Source organism: Meles meles, chromosome 9 (assembly GCF_922984935.1).
Source record: "Meles meles chromosome 9, mMelMel3.1 paternal haplotype, whole genome shotgun sequence".
Lineage (NCBI taxonomy): Eukaryota > Metazoa > Chordata > Mammalia > Carnivora > Mustelidae > Meles > Meles meles.
Window position 1 is genome coordinate 111,576,307 of NC_060074.1, and position 25,381 is coordinate 111,601,687.

Below are 25,381 nucleotides of genomic sequence, written 5' to 3' on the forward strand. Positions count from 1 at the left end.
GTGAAGGAAGGAGAAAAACATTTTCTCCATCCTGTTCACCAACTGATGAGCCTTCTGGAAAGCCAATAACAAAGCATGGCTAACTAAATCACCATTATTTACACATGCAGCCTGATCGAGGACATTTAGTCATGTAATTAGGTACCTAATTATGCTGAAAATGCAATTATATGATTTTTTAAGTGAATTAAGTCCTCCAGAGAAGTGGTAAGGATTAGTGCATGTGATCCAGCTAGAGAGCAGGGACAGTAGAGGGCACGTCAGTGTGACCCTGGGCTGTGCAGAGACTGAGTGACCTGTACCTGAGTCACTTGTGTGAGCACACACACACACACTCACACACACACACTCACACACAGTCTGTTGGCTTCACTTCTGTGTTCCCAGGACTCTACACTGGCCTGCTGCATACCAGGAGCTTAATAAATGACGTCCATTAATATCATTGAAAGCTTAGTGTGCATCTGTGGAGGGATTGTTTAATGACTGACTTGGAGACTCTTAAGGAGGTTATTTATTTAACATGTGAGAGGCAGGTGTGCAGAAAAATGATAAAAGAGTCAGCTGGGACATGTCAGGATATTTTATGCAACATCACTTACTGGTTCACGTAGCATGTGTCAGACGTTGAGGTATATGAAATACAGTCCTTGCCCTCTAGTAGTTAAAAATCAGTGTGGAGACAGACAACTGCAAAGCAGGTTAATGGTGACTTGAACAAGTTGTTCAGCAAACTGCAGCCTTCAGGCTAAACCCAGCCTCTGGCCTGTTTTGATAGAGTCATGGTTTTTACATTTTTTAAATATTGTAAAAAAGCAGACAAACAAACCAATGAATAGAACAAACAAAGAAGAATGTATGTGGTCTATGTATAGCCTAAAATATTTATGAGAAAGTTTGCTACCTTCTGCAGGGATAGAGGAAGGAGCACACAGGCCCTTTGCAGAAGTCACAGAAGGCTTCCCAGAGGAGGAGACATGATCTAAACCTGTTTTCAGAACAGGAGTTTGGAAAGGGCCTGAGACTCGGCACAGCACTCAGTCCTCCCAGGAGCTTCCTTCCAGCCTGGCGGCTGGAACATGAAAAACAAAGATTAAGGACAAATTGAGAGGATTTCTACCTGAAATAAGGGCTGTAGGCATCCAGAAGTTCTGAAATGTCAGGCAGTGGAACTTGAACTGGATCTTCAGCAGAAGAACCAACAGGCCTTTGCCTCGACATACTAACGTGCCCCAACATCAGTCAGGGAGAAGGGACAGATGACTCAGCTTCTCAGGCCCCTTCTAGCCTAGAGGCCACAGACTTAGCTCTGAATCATCACAGGGTCCCTCTGGGGACTGAATGACCGGGGAGAAAAGAGCAGCTGGATGGAATAGAGAGGCACAGCTCTACGAGGGCCCCTGACCTCCCACACACAGACGCCAAGGACACGAAGTTCCCTAGCGCTCTCCTCTGTGGCGCAGGGCTTTCCCCCTGACCAGGCCCTCAGCGCTGCCTGGCGTCTCTGTCCCTCAGCCTCCAGACTGCATCACCAAGCCCCCTTCCCTCAGCTTCTTCTCCCTTGGGGGAAGATCAGCCTGGCTCCTGGAGGGCACTGTGTTTCTCTCCCACGTTCTTGTGCCACTGGCACAGAGTGGAAACAGAGGCTACTTCCAAGGCCCTGTTACTGGCTTGCTTCTAGAAAGCACACCTCCTGTTCTCTGGAGTGAGGCCGTTGCCTCTGCCGCCTCTCTCACACACGTGGCCACTGTCGTTCTTAATGCCGTTCACCCTCAAAGGTGACTTACCTCAACTGCGACTGGCATCAGCCACTAGCTCCGACAGTCACTCACTGACGGGGGTACTAAGAATGACCCCAGTCTCCATTTCAGTCACCCTCCGCTCCTAAGTCCCCGGCACTCCTAGCTCCTGCCCATGTCCATTCCATGTCTCCACTCAGGCAATTCCTCAGCCCAGAGGCTCCCCGGGCCCTGCAGCCTGGCCACCTCCCTTCCTTTCTCACCTCCCTTCTGCAGCTCAGATTCTGCAGCCCAGTGCTGTGGCTCTTTGTTGTATGACCTCAACTCCTGCCAGGAATTGCTAGGAAGTATGTTCAAGCCCACTACTTCTCACCTCTTCCACTGGAGTCCAAGCCACCATTCTCTCCACCCTGGGTTTTACCACAGCCTGCCATGGTCCCCTTCCCCTGCAGAGTGTAATCCTGTCAACGTCTCAGTTCATGTCACTCCTTTTCTCAGAATCCTCCCATGGCTCCCATCTACCTCAGGGTGAGACCTGGTGGCCATTCAGGGTTATCAAGGCCCTACATGGCCCCAGTTCACGCTCCAACCCTGTCTTCTACAGCTCATTTCGCCACAGCCACACTGGTCTTCTGGCTGTTCCTGAAATATGCAGAGCTGCTCCCACTTTGGTGCCTTTGCACTTGCTGGTCCCTCTGTGTACAGCACTGTTCCCCAGATACCCTCACCCCCCCCCCCCATTGCCTGGGTCAGACCTCAGCCATGTGCCACCTGTTTCCTATGCCCTCCCAGCTGCACTGTTTAAACTTACAGCCCACCCCTCCCCCAGAGCCCCACCCTTTTCTCTGCTTCATTGTTTCTCTTAGCACCATCTAGCACACTATAGAGCTTATGAATTTCTCCTTTGCATCATCTGCATTTCTTCCCTAGAACGTGAACTCCAGGAGGACCAAATCTCTGAGCTATCTGTCCACTGCTGTCACCCAGCTGGTTTGGGCTGAATGCTCTTCTCGTCTTTTCTTATTCTCTCCTGTTGGCTGAGCCGAGGTGATCCAACTCCTTCGTGCTGCATGCCTGCACCCAAACATGCCCATGGCTGCAAGCACACCCCACTAACTCACACACAAACACATGCTTGCACACTTTCACACTCACACGCACACGGACCAGCCCCACCTCAGTGCTTCCGCCAGAGCCCCAGTGTGCTGCCCAGCAAACCATCACCTTTCCCTGCCTCCACTCTCTCCAAGCTTCCCACATTCTGTAGAAGGTTCTGTTTCAGTTTATCTCACTGGAGAAAAATTCTTCAAATACCAAAAGCATGTACTGGAATGTTTTAGCGGAGCTTTACCATGAAGGGCACAGAGAAAGGGGCCAGGAGCAAGAGGGAGACAGGGTATCAGGGGAGGTTTTCCTTTTCTTAAATTTGGGATGGTCATGCTGCCAGAAGTGATCTGGTGGGGGGACTGATTCAGTGACGCAGGGGAGAAGGGAGGATCTCAGCAGAGTCCAGTAAGATATGGGTCTAGTACACACACAAAGGTACAGTGGTAAGGAGCCCAGACAGCCCTGGCCAGCATCAGAGGGAAAGCTGAGATGTTCCTGATACAGTGCTCCCTGCTTTCCTCCTAGTCCTCTCCTGCTCCCTCCCAGGATGCCCTGTGGAAATCCCCTGGCTCAGCTCTTCTCCTCTTCTTCCTGCCCTTGGCTATTAATGCCATCGAGGCCCTGGAAGCCCCAGCTGGGGCTCCAGCCCTTACCTCTCCCCTGAACCCCAGGCCCTGTGCACAGTGGCCTATCCTGTGCCTATGCTCTGGGCATAGCAGCACCCCCCCCCCCAACCCTAGTGATCCCCTACCTCCCCCCATAGTGAATGCAGCCTGGCCTTCCTGCTGGGGCCAAACCCTTGACTCTTCCTCCTCTCTGTTTTCTTCCTTCCTCTTTCTTCCTTCCTTTCTTTCTTTCTTTCTCTTTCTTTTTTTCTTTCTCTTTCTTTCATTCTTTCTTTCTTTCTTTCTTTCCTTCCTTCCTTCTTTAATTTGTTCACCTTACATCTAATCCAGCAGTAACTCCTATTGACTCCAGTTCCAGACGTGTCCAAAATACCTCCATCCTTTCTCACCAGCACTACCACTGTGCAGGCCTAGGCACGTCCCTGGACCACAACTGTGGCGGTCCCATCCTCACCCCAACATCTCTCCTCAGCACGGCAGCCATGGTGACATGGCTTCAGATAGAAACTTCCCAAACAGTCCTGCAGGAGACCCTCCCTGGCCTCCCACCCCTCTCGGATGGAAGCCATACTTCTTTCCACAATAGAGTGCCACACCTTCTAGGCCCACAGTCTCTGGCTCACCCCAGATCGCACCAAGCCAGCCTGCCCCGGCCTTCACACTGGCCGATGTGCAGCTGGAACGCTCCTCTTTCAGACTCAGAATGAGCAAGGCTCGTCCTCTCCCTGCTTCACGCTGTATTAATGGGATCAGGCTGCTACCACAGAGCACTGTGCTGTGGCCTGGAAGACTTCAACAGCAGACATTTTACTCAGGGTTCTGGAGACTGGAAACCCAAAATCAAGGCACTGACAGATGCTGTATCTGGTGAGAGCCTGCCTGCTTCCCAGTTCATAGATGACCATCTTCTCTCTGGGTCATCACATGGCAGGAGGGGTGAGGGAGCTCTCAGAGACTTTTTATTAAGGCACTAACCCCATTTATGATGGCTCCACCTCCCAAAGGTCCGACTTCCTAATGCCATCCCAGTGAGGGCTTTCAACATATGAATTTTGGGAGGATGCAAATGTTCAGTCTCTAGCACGGCCCAAAAGCACTTCCTCTGAAAGGCCTCCCTGATCACTCTCTCTCTCTTCTCCCTTCTTTATGTCTCACAGCATCTATCACCACCACGCCTTGTAGCATGGATCCACATTTTCATGAGCTATTGGCTGCTCCCTCCTCTAGAATGGAGAGTGCTATGCACTGTGAGATCCTCAGGCTCTAGAACAGGAACACAGTAGCCATTCAGAGACTTTCGTTGGATGAATGATTCTGGAATGAGCTTTGGAATTAGACCTGGATTCCAACCCCAGAACTTATCCATTGTGTAAACTCGGGCAAGATACTCAACCTCTCTGAGCCCCAGTTACCTCAACTGTAAAGTGAGAGGCATTATAACATCCTTCTCAATGATTCTTCTGAGAAATAGGAACAGCACATGCAATTAGAAAATGAGCCCCCAATTGGTGGCAATGGCATCATTATCCACATCAAGAAAGGAGCGTTTCTAGTAGGAAAAGAGAGCCTTGGGCAATCGGGATCCCCGGGGAAGTAGAGGATGTGGAGGCATGACAGGAAACCCAGGCCTCAGGGTGTGAAGAAGAGAGCACACAAAGGCCTTGCAGACCCATGAAGGTCTGGGGAAGTCTGGGAAGGTGACCTTGTTTTCAGAAAAGCTTCAGAGGCATCCAGATGCCCAGGGTGACTGCAGAGAAAGACTTTAGAACACCAGCCTCTGTTCTTTCCTAAGCTGAAAAGATCAGGTCCTACTAAGTCCCTGTGCCTGAAATCAGGATTGGGAAGACTTATCACTGGCTCACTTCTGGGTGTGCTGTCATTCTGAGCCTCATGCCTCACTGAGAGCTCCTTACAGAATTATTTTGCCCATTATGGATCTTGCTTACCATCCATGTGCTTGACCTTGGGCTAGAACAGACATAGCTGGGACGCTCACAACCCACCATCAGTGGTAGGGCCCATGCCTTTGAGAAGCAGCTGCATCAGCTCAAAGAGGGGCCCTACAGGACTGCAGGTCCTGAAGGGCTGTGTGTGTGTCTGTGTACTTGTGTGTAATATAATACAGGAATTTTGGGTGCCGGGGTGGCTCAGTCAATCAAGCGTCTGCCCTCAGCTCAGCTCATGATCCCAGGATCCTGGGATCAAGCCCCATGTTGGGCTTCCTGCTCAGCAGGGAATCTGCTTCTCCCTCTCCCTGCTCATGTGTGTGTTCTCTCTCTTCTCTCTCCCTCTCAAATAAATAAATAAAATATTTAATAAAAATAATACAGGAATTTCCATAAAAAGTCAAAGCTAAGGAAAGGGAACGGTAGAACACTTACATTCTAAACAGACACTAGACATATCCTAAGTGGAGTCCACACGGGGACAAGTATGGTCTCCCATAAGTTGTGGTCTCAGAGAGGCTAGATAGCCACCCTGAGCACCTGAGGGCGATTGTGGGAGAATACAACACTGCATTGTCCTTGTCTCTCTAAGTGGCCTTCAGCATCTCTCCACCTCTGGCCAAGTGAAGAGGACCCAAGAAAGTCCCCAGAGCATGCAGGGCTGATGCCACAGAGAAGCTGGCTCTGCGTCCATCTGTGCAGTAGGGGGAGCGGCAACACATCCTAAATCTCCCCTGCTCTGCAGGAGGAGGCCCAGAGGAGTTGGGTGTGAACCATCCTCAAAGCAGCCCACTCACAAGAGCTCCATCCAGTCTGGACAGGGGCCTGCTGAAGGGTCCGTCAACTCAAGGCCCACTAGGGTCAGGGATGGACACACCTACCTCAGTTCTTCCCAGAGGCCATCACCCTACCCTCAGAAAGAGCCTTCCCAGTCCAGGGCTCCGCCCCCAACACCAAACAACCCATGTCACCCATTAGGTAGAAAGATGGTTCCTCCTGGCCTCGCATCTCCTTCCCACTGCAGCTCTGGAGGGGCCGAACTCAGAACTGGTGGGGAGAGAGGAATTAAGGAGATAAGGCAAGGCCCTCTTTCCCCTGCCAGGCAAGCTGAGCACAGTGAGAGCTTTTTTAAAAACATTTTATCTTATTATGGTATGAACACTTACCATGAGACCTACCCACTTAACCGATGTTCCAGGGTACCAAGCAGTTGACTGTGGACACAGTGCGATATGACACAGCTCTAGAGCTTTCCACCTTCCTTTCCTGAAACTATGTTCATTGATTAGCAAGTCCCCATTTACCCCCAACCCCTAGCAACCACCATTCCATGCTTGGATTCTATGAATTTGACTATTTTAGATTCCTCGTGTAAGTGGAATCATGCAGTATCTGTGTTTCTAGGACTAGCTTATTTCACTTAGGAGCTTTAAAATGAATATGAGACCAAAGCTTTTGTTGTCGACTGGACTCCCCCGGAAGGGACTAGAAAGTTAAAGAATCAACCCACGATGCAGTCCCCAGCCAAGAGCAGCTACACAGAGCATGTTCTGACAGTTTAGAGGGGGGACAGAGCTGTGTCCCCATTGTACAGCCTGATCCTTTCCCCCGTCTGCCTCTCCTACACCACAGTGCCCTCCTCCCACACCTGTTCAACTCAGGGCCTGCCCGCAGCAGGCATTACCTGTAGAAGAGCAGAAAGAAATTTACATTGTGACTGAGTACTTGCATTGAACAGCCATGGGCTTAACTGGATGAGAGAATGTATAAACTTGCTGACAAAGCATTGCCATTGTCCATGTGTATCTTATTTCCCCACAAAACAACATGAAGTAGTGACGGCAACCCCATGCCAGCTCACGGAGCTCTCCTGAACAGATCAGCTAACAAGACAAGCCCAGGTGGAAAGCTTGTCTTGGGTCTAGCTGGCCACTTAGCTCAGGTGGAAAGAGGTAGAATCCAGGGCTGGGTTGATAACCCCGGGAAGCGTGGATGCAGTGTAGGTGTTGTGGTCAAAAAGGCTTTAGAGCAATGAAGAACCAGACAATGGTGGCCAGGGTGAGCATTCAAGGTTATTTCCACCCGAAAGCTGACCAGGAGGAGTATTCAGGGTCATTTCTAGCCCAAAGCTAACCAGGAGGAGATTCAGGGTCATTTCCCTATTTACAGGGTCCTTTTCCCCCCTTAAGTCATACTGCAAGCATTTCCTCCTGTCACTGAGGATTTCCATGCGTCACTTCAATAACTGCATAATATTCTATCACATAAGCATGTCTGAATTTACATAACCAATTCCCTAATGTAGAACATTTAGATTGTTCTCTCTCTTTTACTTTCTATTTTAAACCAAATTGCAGTATACTTTCCTAAGCATGAATTTTTGTTCCCTTTTCAGATGATTTGACTAGGATCATACTAGAAATGGAATTTTTGATTCTCAGGGTGACACATTTGCCAAACAGTATACAAGAGAATCAAAGGTGACCATTTTCTAAACTCTCCCTTGGAGGCTATTTTGACCTTGTGGACAATGGTGACGATCCAACAGGCAGCCTGTGCTGGCCACTGCCCCAGTGCTCGCCGCACACTACCGGACGAGGAGCCTGCATAGCTGTGCCGTCACATTTCACGTGTGAGGAAGGTGAGGTTAGAAAGGCCACAGCACTCCCCAGGACAGTCCAGGCGTGGGGAGGCAGGAGCTCAGTCGTGCTGTGGGACTGCCCCTTGCTCTGGCCTCATTCCTTCACCTGTTCACTCCCAAGCCTGGTTGACACAGCCAATGTGCACACCCCACAGGTATGCAGGTAGGCAGGCACCCAGCCACGAGCCTGGCAGACGGAGCCTTCCTGCGCCCTCACTCTCCCCTGTCTGGATGGAGCTGGGGCTGGGATAAGTGTATCCAGGGCCTTCTGTGCTCCAGTCACTTCTGCCAGAGCTCAGAGCTAGGAAGTCAAGCAAATGCTGATTGGGATACACCATGCCCTCTTGGCTTCTCAAAATAGCTGCAAGCATCCATTCCTTTGCCACTTTGGTGGCCCAAACACCTTTCTTTGGAGAACCACTTCCTTGCTGCATCATCAGAGCCCAGGGATACTGAAAAACATCGGCAGAGGTGGTTTGTCCTTCCATAGGTCTCACTGCAAACACTCAGTATACAAATGGACATCCAGGGGGCAGCTGAGACTTTCAAAGTTTCCAAAGAACAAGGCACAGAGACTAGTCTTCTGATCTGGCATTGATCAGAGGCCAAGTGCACCTACCAGATGCTGGCATGGGGCCCTCCGTCCTCTCACCCAGCTGCAGTCACGGGGGCAGGCAAGGAGGCCAGCACAGGTGACAAATTGTCACAGGAACCGCTATGCCACGTCTGAAACTACGTCGGCTGCCTCCGGAAAGAAAGGACACTAAGCTCAGAGTCGCTCAGAGGCCAGGCAGCTGGGAGTGTGACTTCTTATTTTCATGGCTAAGAGAGGACCATCCCCCCACAATTTCCATTTACTGAAGGCTTATATCACCTGCCTGCAAAAAGGAGGCGTGTGAAAGCATTGGAACTGAGCACGCGATCTGTAAGTCACTCTCACTGTCACGAGCTCGGTGGTTCTCAAAGACAGGCTCCCAGACCAGCAGCATCGGCAGCACCTGGGAACATAATTAACAATGCAAATTCTCGGGCCCACTCTTGGTGTGCTGAGTCAGAATCCGAGGTGGGTGCAGTGATCTGTGGTATGACAAATCCCCCAGAAAATACTGATGCACACTCAGACTGAGAACTCACGCCTTAGCTATCAGCCCCCTCTAGCCCTATCAGGAAGAGGTTTTATCTCTAAAGGAAGTAGAAGGAAGCTCCAAGAAGTGAGCTAACTTGCCAGAGAAGTTCTGCCCTCCAGCCTAGGTGTAGTCCGATGTCATGGGGCTTTGTATCTGACACACGATGACCAGGCACCGTAGCAGTTAGGCCCACACAGAGGTCCTCCTGCCCCACCTAGAAGTCATGACCACTCTGCTATGGACTTGCACCCCGCGTCCTCTCACCACTGCGCCCTGCTTCCCCTGCTGGCATTGCCCAGTTCACCGTCTCAGTAGGTCCGTCTTGGGAGCCCCCTCTTCCTCCAGGAAGCCATTCCTGAATATATCAGAGAGCTACTCTTTCTAAACTTACCTACATGCCTTTGCCTCTATTACCCAGTAAGCTCCTTCCAGGTGAAGGCCCTGGCTCAAGTAGAGAGCACATTGCTGCAAAACAGTCGGTGCTGGAGAAATGTGGCTGAGGACAGAAAAATAAACAAACAGAATCATGAGCACCCGCATTGTCGGAGAGCCTGGGAATCCTGTGGCTGAGTCTGATGGTTGAGTCCCCTCTGCCACACTCCCAGGCATATCTTTATTGCTCAGTTTGACACTTGACCACACAGACAGTGTTGGCAGTCTCTTTTCACATAAATATATTAAATCTCCTCAGCCAAGTCATAAGCTCCCTGGGGGCACAGCCCATCTTCTCCACATCCCCAGGCTAGGTAAATGCTACCTGCTCAGCCAACATTGATGGCTTGCAAGAGAGAGGGATAGACAGTGAATAATAAGCTATCCATTTATTATTTTGTAGCTACTATCCTGAGACCAATTCTTCCCCAGTTGTAGCTTAAATGCCATATCCTTTCAGAGTCTGATAACAACAAACCATCAAAGAAAAGGAAACGTGGTTGACCTTTGTCCTACCCAAAAAGAAAAGTCCGTTAATAAACGTCAGTTGCCGGCTGCTTTCTGCTTGACCGGCTAAGAACTTGGAGGCAAGAATCTAGCACAGGAAGAAGAAACTCCAGTGGGAGCCAAGGAGACCTTTCCGCGGCCACGTAGTTTCCTCTGCCTCCCCCAACCACTGTCCTCCTGAACCCAAATCAGACTCACGCAAAGTCATGGCCACTGGAGAGTGACTTTTCTAACCAGATCTGTAGTTTCTTCGAAATGGAATGCTCTGGGTAAGCAGCCTGGAGCTTGGCGAGTCATCAGGCGGTGGTGTGGCCCCTCTGCGTTGCTGTCTGTCATCCACACGGTTGTCACTGTGGGAACTCTCCAAGGACGACGGCAAACCTCTGTTCCCCTTCGTGGCTTTAAAACTGAAATAATATTCCTCTTCCCACAACACTTAGGCATCCTGGTTCAAAGGCATTCTCCCTCTTGACTCGAACTACTCAGTTCCCCAGAGGGCTCTGCCCTGGCCAGAATTCTTATGCGTTTGCTGGCCCAGGTGGGCATGGGAAGCTGGGAGCGGGCTCTTCCTCCATAACTCCTGAGGCACACGGAAGAACCATTAGGGGTGGGCAAGAGGTGTAAAGACAAAACTCCTGGCACAGCTTCATCAGAAAACACAGAAGAAGGGAAATTCTTGGTGGTCCCAGAGGGTCGACCTGTGTCTCTAGAGCCAGCACCTGACCACTGCTCTCTGTCAACATCTGAGAACACCCAGGGTCCAGCTGCTGCTAATGTCCTACACCCCATTGGCTGTGCCCAACTGCCAGCTGGAATTGGGAATGTCACCTCCAACGAGGGGCAGCACCTGTGTGCCCTGCTGCCCTCCACCGGAGGACAGACAGCTGGCCACCCTATGGGCCCCATGTAGAATCAGCAGGTGTGTGGCCACAGCCAGGTTGTAGATTGCACGGGTTGTAGATTGCGCGGGTTGTAGATTGCGCGGGTTGTAGATTGCACAGGAGAAAAGCCAGTGCCAGGGCTTTGAAGGGCACCCGTTCTGGTACTACGGAGTCCTGGGTTCGAACACAGGTTCTGCTCTTTGTTGGCCGTGAGATTTTGACATGTTGTTTGATTTCTTTGGGCATGCATTGCATTATTTGTGAGTTAAAAGAGGGAGGAAACTCCCCTTTTGCAGGCTTGCTGCAGGATTCAATGAGGGAGCTTCCACAGAAACTTTGCCCAGAGTTTCTATGCACTGAGAACCTGCAGAGTGTTTCTCCTACTCCAGAGGCTCACAAGGCTGAACCCCAGGCTATGTGGTCTCATCTCCATAATCAGGGAGCATTCCTCCCACTCACCATCCCACCCCCTCCCCCATGGGAGGGCAGCTTCCCTGAACAGGAGTTTGGGGCTATAACAGCCCCTTCCTTTTCCTCTCCCTCTGAAGAGTCACCAGCTCAGCTCACAGGAAGCATCTGTTATCCCTGCACTTGGCACACGACCCAGGCCCCAGCCTTGTGGTGAGGACTGTGGCTGGCCATATCAGGGGTTCAGAAGCCCAGAGCTGTCACGCAACATGGCCACCTTACTGCCGTAGCCATACCAGCTTTTGTCAGGGTGAAGCCGTGCTTTCTTCGCTATCAGCCTGCTTGTAGTTGGGCTTACTGGAACCAGCACTGCAGGACTAGGGATTTGTTTTATTCCCTCTTACAGTGCTGTGGTCTAAGCCACGGCCTCCAAACAGTATGGCGGATGCTTCTGCTGTATGCGCACAAGTGAACTCAAAGCCCCACCAAACAGTATTTCCCCTGGCTGCCTATGATAGGGCCTGATGGTTTCTGAATATCTTTCTCTCTCTCTCCCCACCCCTTCCTTCTCTCTCTCTCTCTCTTCCTCTACTTCTCTCTCTCTCCCCACCCTACTCCCTCTAGTTGGGACCACCAGTGGGTTGGGATTTACTGTTTGACAACACTAACTTAAATAAGTTGTATGTCACAGTCATATCTCCCAGGGAGACCATAAGCCCCCTGAGGTTCGAGACGCATTCTGTTTCCTGGAACCTCCTCCATCCCTACGGTATTGCTGGGAACACAGAGACACTCAGCACCCAGACGGTGATTGACTTCAGCCAAGACTGTGCTGGGAATCCATGACCAGCATCCATCCAATGCTTGGACTCACAACAGCTGTTAGCAGGTCACTTCGTTGACTGGCCCTGAATTATGTGCAAAGCAGAGTAATAATAAAAATGGGATCAAGCTAGTGGTGACGGGATGTGAGGGCGATCTGGCTGCAACATCTGTCACCCTGCTGATGGCCAGGGTTGATTCGGAGGATCTGGCTATCTAGGAGGTGTCCCCTTCCTTCCTCGGGGCTCCCTGTGCTTCCCTCCCAAAGCCACACCCTTGGTAGAAGAGGACGACCTTCCCTGATAGAGGAGGGCGGTTCTTCAGTCGAAGGTATGTGAGTAGCTGAGTTCCCCTGCTGGAACCTTCAGTCAAGCTCTCGAGGACTATTTTTAGGGGACTGTAGCATGGTCACGCTTCCAAGACTCCAGACACGTCCAAGTGAGGTGCCACATGTGGCAGTCTGCCTTTCTTTTTTTTTTTTTTTTTTTTTTCTTTTTTTTTTAGAGAGAGATCACAGGTAGATAGAGAGGCAGGCAGAGAGAGAGAGGCAAGCAGGCTCCCTGCTGAGCAGAGAGACCGATGTGGGACTCGATCCCAGGACCCCGAGATCATGACCTGAGCCGAAGGCAGCGGCTTAACCCACTGAGCCACCCAGGCCTCCCCCAGTCTGCCTTTCTTTAAAAAAGTAGTGACCACAACCGTAAAATGTCATTTCTAATCCCTCCCATGGGGGGTATTGCTAAACTTGTTTTACATACAAAGAAGCTAGAGCCAGTCAGTATCAAGTACTTTGCTGAATACCCTGCTGTGAAATGCACGCCAAGACTTGAACCAAAAGCTGTCTTCACGACAAGGTGGACAATGCAAAGTGCGGTTTGATTCTCGGTTCCCCCGAAGGGACCAGGCTTTCAAATACCATTCGACAACTGTTCTTGGGTCCCAGGAGCATAGCCCGATGTGGAGCATAGAGCTGTGGCCAGTGTGTTTCTGGGGCTTGTGCACACTGGGGTCAGTGTGCTTCTGGGGCTTGTAGAGTGTTCGCTCTGGTGGGGAGCGTTACAACATTGAGGGGAGCCAAGAAGGAAAATCACAGTGTACCCTGGATCTCTACAGAAGGGCGGAGGGCTCCCATGCCTGTCCAGTCTGAGGGCTACACAGTGGCTTCCTTCTGATCTCAGTCCCACGCCTAGCCATAAGTAACACCTTGCTTTGCCATAAATGCACCCACTAAGGCTGCCCATTAATCCCCTTCCCCCAGTTCCTGGGCTCAGAATGATGCTAACGCCAATCACATACTCACCCTTCAACCCCAGCTAGAGGTGGGCTTTCATTCAAGGGTCGCAATCTGCTTGTACACTAACCTGTCACCTTCCTGGGCGGGATGCAGCTCATTCCAGCTAGCCTTTCCAAATGTCCCTTATCACTGCTGCTGGCTAAAAGGAAGCAGGACAAGGGAGCAGAGCCAATGATGGTCCTCACCCCACCATCTCCAGAGGTGAGAGATCAAAGCACAGGCTTCCGGAGCCTCAGCGCCATGGATGGTGAGCGGACACTCAGGGAGGAAGTGAGGGCTCGGGAGAGGTGAGCACTGTTCTGGGTGCTGCCCTCTCTGCTCTGAATGCTTACACTCCGGTCTGTGCAGAAACTCTCATTCATCCTTCAAGGGCCAATCATAAGGACTTCCCTCTGGGAGCTTTCCTCATCCATCAGCAGTCCTCAACACAGAACAATCATCAGGACCACCTAGAGGCCTGTGACCACAGATTGCGGAGTACAGCCTCTGATTCCACAGGTCTGAGATGGGGCCCAAGAATTTGCCTTTCTAGCAGACTCCTAGGAAATGCTGCTGGTCCTAGGACCACACTTTGAGAACCACTTCTTGTACCATCCCCATCTTCCCAGACAGGCCTGAGCTGCCTCCTCTGTGTCGATTCTGACCTCTGTGGCCATTCCTGTCATGCTGAAGTGTCTGGGGGCACTCACGGTGTGCAAATTCAGCTTCACACAGCTGGAGGGCTGGGACACGGAGATCAGGCATTCCTGCCCACTGTGCTCCTGAGTGTGCATGAGTTCAGAGGGAGCCCTGCTGGGGGCTCAACTAATGACCCCTCAGAGGTCCCTCCTGCTCCCAGGCCACTGGCCTGCTGGGAGGGCTTCCGGTGTTCCAGTATATGGGTTTGGGTACAGGGTTCCAAACACAAGCTAAGAAGTTCACCCCAAGGGATTCAAGCCAAATACCTCATCTATTCCTGAAGCTGCCAACCCAGAACCCTCCCTGGGCAGTGCCTGCAGGGGTAAGCACACTGACTCCGGGCAGCCTCGGCCTGAGTTGGTGGACTCCTGACTCTCTCAGCTGTATGATCCAGGAAAAACAGTAACACTTTTCTGGGGCTCAGCTTCCGGATCTGTACAATGGGAAAAATAGTCACTGCTTCTGAATGAGACTGCCGTGGAGACTAAATGAGTTAAAACCTGGTAAACGCTGAGGGCAGTACCTGGCACGTGGTGATCCACTGTGAATTGTTTTTTAAAGAAAACGGAACAGGAGTCCCTTCTCTCCCTGACTGGGTTGGACAAACTGGCATAAGAAATGCCGGTCTTGGCCTGGGACATTCCAAGTGGTAATTCCAGATATTTGAACTTCGGTGACCGTCCTCACAGACTGAAGGAAGGGGCCGTTCTTTCTTCTTACTGAAGCATGAGGTGCTTCGTGATTGAGGAAGGTCTACAAGGCTAGTGTCTGAATCCGCTCACTTGTGTGGGTGCGTACACGCGCACAGGCATTTCCTTCTGCGGTATCATTCAGTGCGTGTCCATGGAGCACCTTCTGTGCACTTGATACTAAATTCTAGCTTGCTCCTGTCCACCCTAGATCTCAGAGTCCGATGCTGCTTGAACTTCCTGCCCCTCCAGCCTCAGTTCTCACTGCGGTGAAGCACTTAGAAGCTGACCTGACTGCTCCTCCTGCCTCCCCCTCCCCACCGCTGCCCTGACTCCTGCTGTGTGCCTGCTCTCCTTGCTGACCTGAGGACCTCTTTTAACCTCTTTCTGCCCTCCAGGCTGTTCTTCTCCTCCTCTATCTCCAGCCCGGAGCCTTTGCTTGGCTCCCCGCACCGTCCTTCCTGGCATCACAGCTGATTTCTTGTCAGAACAAGGCATCTGGAAGCTGCGCTAGGGAGAATGACCTCATCCGACTATAATTAAAGTGATTATCTGAGCGGAAAGGACTATTATGAAATAGCCTTCTCTGTTTTAATATGCATAGCCGTTGTAATGGGAACATGGGATTTCCATGTTAACACTGATATTTCTGTGGTCTAATAAATCCTTCCTCTCACTCATCTCCCAGAGGAGAGAAGAGACCCTCTGTGCAGCTGCTGGAGGTGATGGGCAGGTGCCTGCTGTCCTTGAGATGCTGGCCCTGCGGCCAGACCAGAGCCCTGTGGAAAAACACACTCAATAATTTGGTAGCACCCCAGGCGGCCCTTCCCACAGAAGAGTCGATCAGAGACCACAGAGGGGACTCTGGGAGGAGCCTCCAGAGAGGAGCCCTCCTGGGAGGGGCATCTTCAAGAGAGAAAAGAGAAAGTACACCCCAGAGGTGAAAGTGTGAGCTAAGTCCGGGCCCACCACTGGGCGAGCTGTGTGACTCCGGGCATGTCATTCTCTGATGCTCAGGGTCACAGCTGTGGAATGGACTATAATACCACACACGTCATGGGACGGCTGCGAAGACCACATGATGGGATGGGTGAAAGGCAACTAAACCAACACCTGGCATGTACAGACCCTCCACATGTGGGGACACTTCACAAATGGTCTGTTTTTACCATTATGGTGAGAAAAGCTGAGGCCGAAAGTCCGGTGGAGCTGGCACCAGGCATATGACTGCCCACCTTCATGCCCACCACCAGGCATGCCTACCCAGGGTCTGCCCAGGGCAGGAGCCCATCCCTCATCCCACTCGCATGGTTGCAGAGATGCCAGAACTGGGTGCTTTCCACAGTGGTTCACACGTTCTCTCCAGACCTGCCAGTGACCAGGCAGAGCCAGAAGCCTGGCCAGGCACACACTGCCTCCTGTCCACTCGGCCTGCTCAAGAGCAGTGCGCCTGTGAGCAGGGGGTGCAGGCAAGGCTGGGGTGACGCCAAGTATGGGAAGATTTTCTCTCCCCACTAAGGCTCTTCTCTTCTGTTCACAGAACTCGACCCTGGCCCATTTTTCCCCTCTCTGGGGGCGAACATCGCCATCATTGCAGGTGAGCTGTTCTGGGCCTCCAAGCCAGGAGGGTTAGAGGGATCTCCCCAGGGAGAACCTGCCTGAGGCTTCAGAGCAAATGCCTGAACGAGGGTGAGGCTACATGAGGGACCTAAGCCCCTCCAAAACTTGCCAGCGTCCCCCTCCCCCCAGCACTCCCAGGCTCTGAATGACCTGGGCCCTACTGCCCAGATTTCAAGTCTCTTCTCCCAACTGCTCATGAGCCCACACAGAAATGAAGGCCTGACTTCCACCCACACCCCATGCCTTTATATGGCGTCCTCCAGAATCCTCTCCCTCTTTAGTCTTTCGCCTGGCTGGTCACTGCTCCCCAGCCAGACTCATGCAGCCCTCACCTTTGGAGAATGTGCTGGAGCTCAGGTAGGGTGATAAAGCAGTGAACCCCACTCTGTCCAGCCTGACTCAAGGGCTTCCCATGGCCCTGTTCTGTACCCCCCTGTAGTGCACAGGGGGCAGCCACAGGGGCCCAGCCTTCTGGGCACTCTCCTGGTTTCAGCACCAAGTCTCGTGCCCCAGGACACTTCTCAATTGGGATTGTTCTGGTTTTAAAACTGAAAGTCCTGAGGTTCATGAACCCCTCGGTTTTAGATAAACTCACATAGTTCATTCTGCAAGTTATGCACAGAGGTCTGTCTTCCTCAGTAGACTGAGCGTCCCTGAGTGAGGGTCAGTTCTGGAATCCTCTTCCAGCCTCAGTCTACACCACAGTGAGTGGAGGGAGGGGGAGCAGGTGGGGAGAGAGGGGTAACTCGGATGGGCACAGATAAGGGTGAGTGCACACTGGACAGGAATGAAGCAGCCTGTCTGAGGTTGGTGTTTCTTGAAGCAGAGTGTCTGTTCTGCCACAAGCCCTGTGTGTCCTGACCCCCTCCCACAAGCCTGTCTCAGACAGAGCCATGCACTGCTTCCCTCCTGCAGGCGTAATCGCTGCTGTAGCCATCATCCTGATCTGCCTCCTCGTCGTCATGCTACGCTACATGTACAGGCACAAGGGGACGTACCACACCAATGAAGCCAAGGGCACAGAGTTTGCTGAGAGCGCAGACGCAGACCTGCAGGACGACCCCTCCCTCCAGGACACAGGTGACAACAGCACAAAGGAGTACTTCATCTGAGGGGCACCAGGCCTCACCTCCCCCAGTGCCTCCTTCAACTCCACGAGAGAAGCTGCACCCCACAACCCCACCTGCTATCTGTACCACCAGGCGGATCATGAGAGTGCCCACCTCATCCCAAGATATGCACCTGGCCTGGGAACATTAGGTGCTGGCCTGGGGGGAGAGAGGGCAGAAGGAACCGAGCCACGAGAGGCCTCTCCCAGGCACCCAGGGATGCAGTGGTCACCCAGGAGGCCTGCCTTTGCTCTGCCAGAGGGAGAAAGTCTGGGTTCTCCTGGACAGTGCAGTTTGTTATCAGCATGGTGTGAAAGTCCTTGCTGGGTGGGTGGGCCTGAGGACTGGGGAAGCAAGGAAGTGAGTCATCTGTAAGCTGACTGGGGATAATGGCATCAAATGTCAGTCCTTGACATTTGGGGGGAACAGCAGGTGCCAGAGCTAAAAGGCACCTTTGTCTCCCATTGATCCAGCTCTAAATGATTGGAAATAAATTTGAAATGTAACCAAGCATTCAGAGTCAAACAGCGTTCCTGTAATTGTCTAGGGAAAGATAACCACCACCCAGGCCTTGCATTTCACAGGTGCGACTTTGTGTTCTCCGCTAAGTCTGCGTGGGTGGGGCTGGAACCATCCACCTCCAGCCCCATTGTCCTGCCCTCAGCATAGCCAGTGGAGGGTTCCTGGGGCCCTGAGGGAAGGAGTGCCCAGTGACAAGATTTCTTTTTCTCCCTGTGCAGGCACCAGCTTCATGAAACAAATGTAAGAGTGGAATGTTCCCCTAGAAATAATGGGCTTACCAGCTGCCAGGACACTGGCTGAAGCATTGATTTTTTTTAATTGTGATATTAGAAAAACTACACCTGTTAAATAACTATGAGTCAACCAATCCTTCCCTTAATAACAGTGGCTAGAGCATAGACTGCAGAGTGCCGTCCCTCTGGGTTTGGGCCCTTTCCTGGTCCTGGGAACCTGGGCAACTCACTTGACCTTTCTGGCTTCAGTGTTCTCATCCCTCAGATGGACATGATTCCATGGTAGGGTTGGAAGGAAAAATTTTATTCTGCTCTTCAAGATCCTTCTGGCTGGTCTAAGAATCAAGTTGACATGAAACAGATTGGAAAAATCAAATTTAATTTCATAAATCCTGAGAATCCACATTAACATGGGATTCCAAAAACAGTCGGGCAAGATGAGGTATATTTACCATCCTGACTAAGGGGAAGAGGGTAGGTGGTTGGGATTTTGAAGGGAAGGAAGGTCCATTCATAGGAATGTGGAAAAGAGCAAATGCTTGGTAAAGAAATGTTGGCTGGGCCCCTCAGGAACCATGGGGACACAGAGAGGAATTTTAACACAGACTTTGCTAAACTCCTCCCTGTCCACCTCCTCTGGATATATCATAATGTAGTTATCTATGGCGATAGTTCCCTTCCTGGAGCAGGTCCTCTGTCTCAATTCTTTTGGGCAGTTAAGGGGAAGGTAAGAGTTTCTTCCAATTCTTTTGGGCCTTGATTCTTTCCAGCTCAAAATAATCTGCGTGCCAAACTGGCCCATGCTGAGGGACTCATTCTGAACCCCTGCGGTACCAAGTCTCAGGGTTGGTGGCAGGAACAAGTGTATCAGGCGCTCAGTGCTGCCATCCAGAGTCAATAATTGGTGCTAGATAAGCAGTACATATATATCGATAATGGAAGTTCCTTACTACACCACTTCTAAACATGTCCAGAAGAGTAATTGTCATTTAAAATGAGTGACAGGGAGAGAAGATGAACTTACTAACCATCGTCCTTTATAAGGGTCTTTCTAAGACTCCCAGCAACTCAGCAGTCACTCAGAGGCCAGCAAGTCCAGGTTTAAGACTACAGCCCAGGCTGCCAGGAACCCTCTGTGACTCAGATCTCTTGGGGCTGCACCTTCTACAACTGGGAGTCAGCAAAAAGGTCCTCCATCATTCCCCCTAGAAGAAGAGCAGGATCCAAGTTCTGCCCCAAACGGCCACCAAGCAAAATAGCTGGCTGTTCGAGGGTTGTCATAGGTGTTGGGGGAGAAATAGAAGAAAAGAAGCTAAGGATAGCCAAAAGGTGAGACCTTCCCCTGAGTAACCAGAGTTCGCTGGCCCACCACACTTCATCTATAAAATCAAGCGTTTAGCTACAACTATCTGTATGTCCCAAACTCTAATCTATAAACTAACAGCCTGGCAAAATAGTGATAAACTGCCCAAACAAAAAGGATGTTCCTTGTGCAAATAAATGTGTAACATGTCAGTGTTAAGCAAAGTTAAAGCTGTGTGAAGCTTCAGGCATCCTTAGTGTTCCAATGTGTGCAGTGACTCTTGGAGTATGGGAGGATAGGAGGATGAATGCAACGTTCCTCAAATGTATATTTCCAGAGACCCCATTTCTTCCCAAAAACACCTTTCACACACTTGTGGGCCAAGAGTTCCCAGAACATATTTGGGAAACACTGAACTAACTAACTACCAACATCCTTTCCTGTTGTGACATCACTTCAGGGTTTTGAGAAAATGTGGGCATATGGACTCATCTTGAAGGATTGTGAGCACAGATCACTGCCCAGTGGGCACAGAAGAGGCTCCCAGAACCCATACACAGGCATGTCTTGCTTTAAAAAAAGTCTCCAGGAAAAGGATGAAGCCAGAGTGCCTGGGCCCCCTGATGCCACCACAGATGTCTGTCCTGGAAAAAGATGCTGGTGACTCCTCCCCACATCCTCCACAAAAGCCCTGGAGCCACCTGTGTTGACTACTCTCTGAGAACTGGCACCTCCTTCCCTGGTCCTTGTCCTCCGTGCCCATCCAATGTCCTAGAAGACTGTATTGAAGCACAGCCTGGTCTCAGCCCTCAGGCCTAGCCAGAACCAGGCACAGGAGAGACATGGATGCTGCCAGGCTGATTCATCCAAGGTGGCCTATCCAGATGCCCCCAGGAGGAGGAAGCTTCACAGGCCAACTGCAGAGGCAAAAGCACCAGGCCAGTGAGCACATGCATATACACATTCCCACAGGCATCTAGAACACACTGGTATGCAAATAAATGGTGCACCATCGGGGAAGGGAGCACACTTTCTTTATCTTTGATCCCTCCCCCAAAGGATGATGCATAGAGTCCCTCCCCCAAAGGATGATACATAGAGTCACAAGGTAGCATGTCTGCCACAAATGCGGATGGGGGCAAATGTGCACGAATGCATGCACCAGTTCTCCAAAAGCTCTTGAGGACAGAGGGAAGTGGAGAGGAAAGGCAGAAAGGAGAAAGAAAAGGGAGAGAAGTGGAGAGGAGGGCTAGAAGAAGAGGGAGGGGAGCTAGCATACTCTGTATGAAATGCCAGCTGCTTTGCATGTGCTCTTCTTGTCCTCACCACAGTCCTTGCAGGCCAGTGGCCTCATCCACCTTTCAGCCCTGTAGAAACTGAGGCTCAGAAAGCTTGGAGTGATCTCTGGAGGTCACACAGCTTCTAATGGCCACCGGAGCATTTGACCCCAGGCCTGTCTGACTAGCAGGCTAGAGAGAGGAGGCTCCTTCCTTCTGCAGGCTGTGCATCAGCAAGAGCAGATGGCACCGGGGCTCAAGGACCCTGAAATGACCCAGTGCTGGGGTCAGAGCACTCCAGGCCTGGCCCCTGCCAACAATGACCAGGGCTCTTGTGCCAACATCTCCATCCCTAGCAAGGGCTGCCTGGGACAGAGGCAGCTCTCAATGGTGGGAGTCAGTGACCAAGTGGAGTCCTGAACTGTTGGCCCCCTGCAGGATGATTAGCAAGATAAAGACAGTAAGTACTTTCAGGTTGATCACATCTCATTCATGTACTAACGCCCATGAATTTTGGCATCCAGGTCAGTCTTATCAAGGAAGAAATCGATCAGATAGTTCCCATCATGTCGAAACATGTGCGAAACATCTGTACTTACTCCTGGGGTGATTTGCGCCTTTCAAAAGTGTTTCAGCCCCACATGAGAGTATTTAATGATGACATTTCAAACTGAGAGATAGACATGGGTGGTGTATCTAGATATAGCTGGCCTTGCCTCAAGGGCCCATGGCTTGATGGAGAAGATGAACATGTCAGTGTCTTCAGCCCATAGTTACAGATGCTGTGAGTGAAGGGATACAGATAACTGTGAGCACCATGGAAGGAGAAGCCAGTTCCACCGAAGGTATGGAATGGATTAGGAAGGCTTCAGATGGGAAAGGAAACTTTATTTGGCCACAGAGTAGACTAGGGCTGGACCACAGAGGATCTTGGGCCCTTAGGCTAAGAAATGGGGCTTTGTGCTACAGACCATATGGAGGCCACCAGAGAAGCAGGTCACTATCATAAGGCTAAGGCAATGATCAAATTAAGCAGCACAGATAAAAATGCACTGTGGAAATGTACAAGGGAGCTTCTATAGGCTTATCAAGGTTTGGACCCCGTGAAGGGGCTGGAGACATCTGTCATCCTGGAGCATGCCCATTACTCCAGCTACACATCATTTTGTATGAAATTCACATGACTCAGCCCATCCTGCTTATGGGGAAATGGATCTCATGTGCTCATCAGAAGAAAGGGCAGTAAGTAGAGCTTCGAGCCAACTGTTATGTAAGTATCAGAGAATTTCTTTCATGGAAGCCACTCCTGATGATATCTTGTTTATGTTCCTTTGGAGGAGATGCTGTTCAATTGGTTTCCACTCCTTGCTGGAGCTTTTTTATCATTATAGCAATAGAGCTCATTTAGTGGCCAAGGGGTTAGGGAACATGGGGAACAGTACCACACATAGAACTACAGGCACCTTCACATCTGCAATTGAACCAACATGTTATGGAAATCCATGGTTCTGGAACTGGACAGACTTGAGCAAAAATCTCCTCTCTACCACTAACTACTTCTGTGACCTAGGAAGAGTTAACTTCTCTGTTTCAGTTCTAATCCATGAAATGAAGTAAAGATATTTTAATTTTAGGGTATTTTGAATATGAAATTCAATAACGATATAAGCTGGTCAGGAAATATGAAGGTGCTGAGATTTTGCTTGCTGGTGAGGTAAGCCAAACCTGTAACAGTTCCACGGATGTTGACAGAAGACACAGGACAGAGGTCTTTATTGCTCACAGCTAGGGCATGAACATCAACACGCTCGTGTCAGCCCTTCTTGTCCCCTAGCCCCACATCAGTAATGTAGATGGTCCTTGCTGGACGCTTACCCACAAGGTAGGTTGAGTTCTAGAAGAAGAGACCTGAGCTAAGAGAAGCAGAGTCCTCTTTGATGGACAGTAAGCATGCTTGCCTCTCTGCTCTGGAGAAAGGCAAAGCTGCTTGCTATAAAAACATCCTTGCAAAGATAGCCCAGAACAACCAGTTCACTCCTCACAAGATGTGACAAATTTGAGAGACCCATGGAGCATTGTCCAACAAGGTAGACACTACCTAACAGTGCCTGCTGCCTGTGAGTGCTCAATATTTGTTGAGTAAGTATGTACATACATTAAACCCAAGCAATGTGCCAAGTAGCTGGGCTTGGAGAACATTAAAGTAACTCTACCTTGTCACCAGCCAACCAAAAAGCATATTGTGCTTCTTAAGGCACATGAGGGAGTTTAAAGGAGAAAACTTTTCTCCATCTTTTTGCTAATCCCAGAGAGATATGGCTGCAGGTTTTCTGGATTTTATTGGTTTACTGTCACAGGAACAAATAGAGGTATACACTATGGGAATGTCTTAGTTCATGGGTGAACTCATAAATCTAGAGCCCTGACAATAAGGCTAGATGGAATTCTCCAGCTTCTATTTCTAAGGTCATCCAGTGATCAAGAGGTCTCTCTTGCCAACACTATAGATCTCCAAGGATGCTTAAGAGATGTGGACCCCCCTACCCAGTCTTTAACTTTAAACCAAACACTTTGGCCACCTTTTATTTTTCAAATAGCTGAAATTCTTCTTTTTCTTTCCACGTCAAAAAGTAAGAAAAACTTTTACATTCAGCTCTCTGAAGATAAAGCCCTCTGTGGTCCCCCTTAGATGCCCCAGGGGCAGACCACTCCTTCCTCCAGGGGAGGACCATTTCGTTCACAGCTGCTGTTCATCAGATATTGTCCTCTAAGGGTGACAAGTGGAGACATTAGGACAAAATGATGGCGAGCATCCAGACCTCAGCATCTAGGCAGTGACACACCTTCATTCAGTCCACAAATGTTCTCTGATAAACTCAGAGTTTATCCCAAGTGGTAAGCGCCATGCCAGAGACAAGGTGAGCAAGGTCCCGCGCTGCTCTGGAGGACACTCATCACAGTAGGAAATGCATTAAAACAGCTTAAGTTGCACAGAGTCCACAGTAGAAGAATACTGAAGTACATTAAAGTAGGGAGGCCAAGGCAGCATTCTTGGAGAAGGAACTCTGAGCCTGGTTTGGAAGGAGTCAACCAGTCATAGAGGTGGGAAATGTAGAGAAATAAAGGTGAGCCCAGAAACTTCCAGTGTGCTGCTGTTCCTGGGGCATGTAGTCTTTGTAGAAGTCATGAAGGGTGAGGCTACACCCACAGACTGCAAAGAACCAGGTAATAAGGAGCCTGGCTGTCATGCTTGGAGTTTGGATGTTGCCTAGTAGGTGGTAGAAAGCCCTTGAAGGAAATGGGACACAGATGTCTGGTTTGAAAATCATGTTGGTAGCCAGTGTTGAAGATGAATTAGAGGTGTGCTCTGGGGAGAAATGTGGCCTAGGAATTGTTGAAGACTGAATAGGGAAAAGCACCTTATAACAGATCCCTTGGGATGGAAGCCAAATCCTCTTTCGAAACAATTGTGAATTCACCTGACTCCCACACTGGTTCTGGGATGTCATGCATATAGAACCCTAAAGCTCCTGGAGGGGAAGTTCACACTAGATATGTTGGGTTTGTAGACGTAGACTGCTCATCAGCCTTTGTCACTAAAATCTGCATGGAATGAACCAAAGCCTTCAGCATCCTATAGTCACACCTGTATCTCCTCTGAGACAAAAAATAACTGACAACAAGCCCAGAGGGAAAAGCAATGGATTCAGAAGGGCGACCTCTTAAAGCCTGACCATATAGCACTTGAGATACCATGGGAAGGCTTTCTACCTAAATTTTTAACCTCGAATAAGTCAGAAATTCCATTGTTCAAATTTTATTCTTCAGGATGAAGCATTGCAAAGCCCTCTGCTACACACATCCTTCTAGGCACGGGGGGGCGGGGGGGGGGGGGACAAAGGGAATCCTAATCCTCTGTGCATCCTATCTCTGGTCAGAGATGCAGAGCATGAGAGCCTGGAGATGGGACAGCAGAATGGAGTGCTGAGGAATGTTTATGTAGTGCAGGGTGGGACAGAGACAGGAAGGTAGATAAGGAAGACATTTCTGACTTCATTACTTTACAAAGGCGCAGCTCTGAAATCTTTCTCAGATCAGAACCCCATTCTGGCCCACATAGGACTGTGATACAGAAAAGAGGTTATGCTCGAAGACAGGCAGAATAAGTAGACAGGGACCAGACAAGGTCACAGAAACCAATCTGTGTACTTATGTTTAACCTTCTAATTTTCCTGAGAGAGGGAAAATGGGATCTTGGAGACTCCAAGGGAGGTGGGGTCCACATATTTGGTAAATACCAGCACCCGTGCCATACTGGCAACTATGCAACTCCAGCATCCAGGTAACACTGACACCTGGGCAGTCGTGGGCACTTGTGAAATCCTCCCACTCCCTGTGTCCCTGGCAGGTATTGCTAACT

At 50.4% G+C, this 25,381-nt stretch overlaps 1 protein-coding gene across 1 annotated transcript in view; it reads left to right on the plus strand.

Annotated features, from left to right (window-relative positions):
* Positions 1–18,136, plus strand: part of GYPC (glycophorin C (Gerbich blood group)) — a 42,391-nt gene extending 24,255 nt beyond the window's left edge. Inside the window, exons 2-3 of the mRNA XM_046017969.1 lie at positions 16,438–16,494; positions 17,433–18,136. Of these exons, the coding sequence (XP_045873925.1) occupies positions 16,438–16,494; positions 17,433–17,629 (254 nt within the window). The 3' untranslated portion in view covers positions 17,630–18,136. The remainder of the gene's footprint in view (positions 1–16,437; positions 16,495–17,432) is intronic.
* The last annotated feature ends 7,245 nt before the right edge of the window (positions 18,137–25,381 follow it).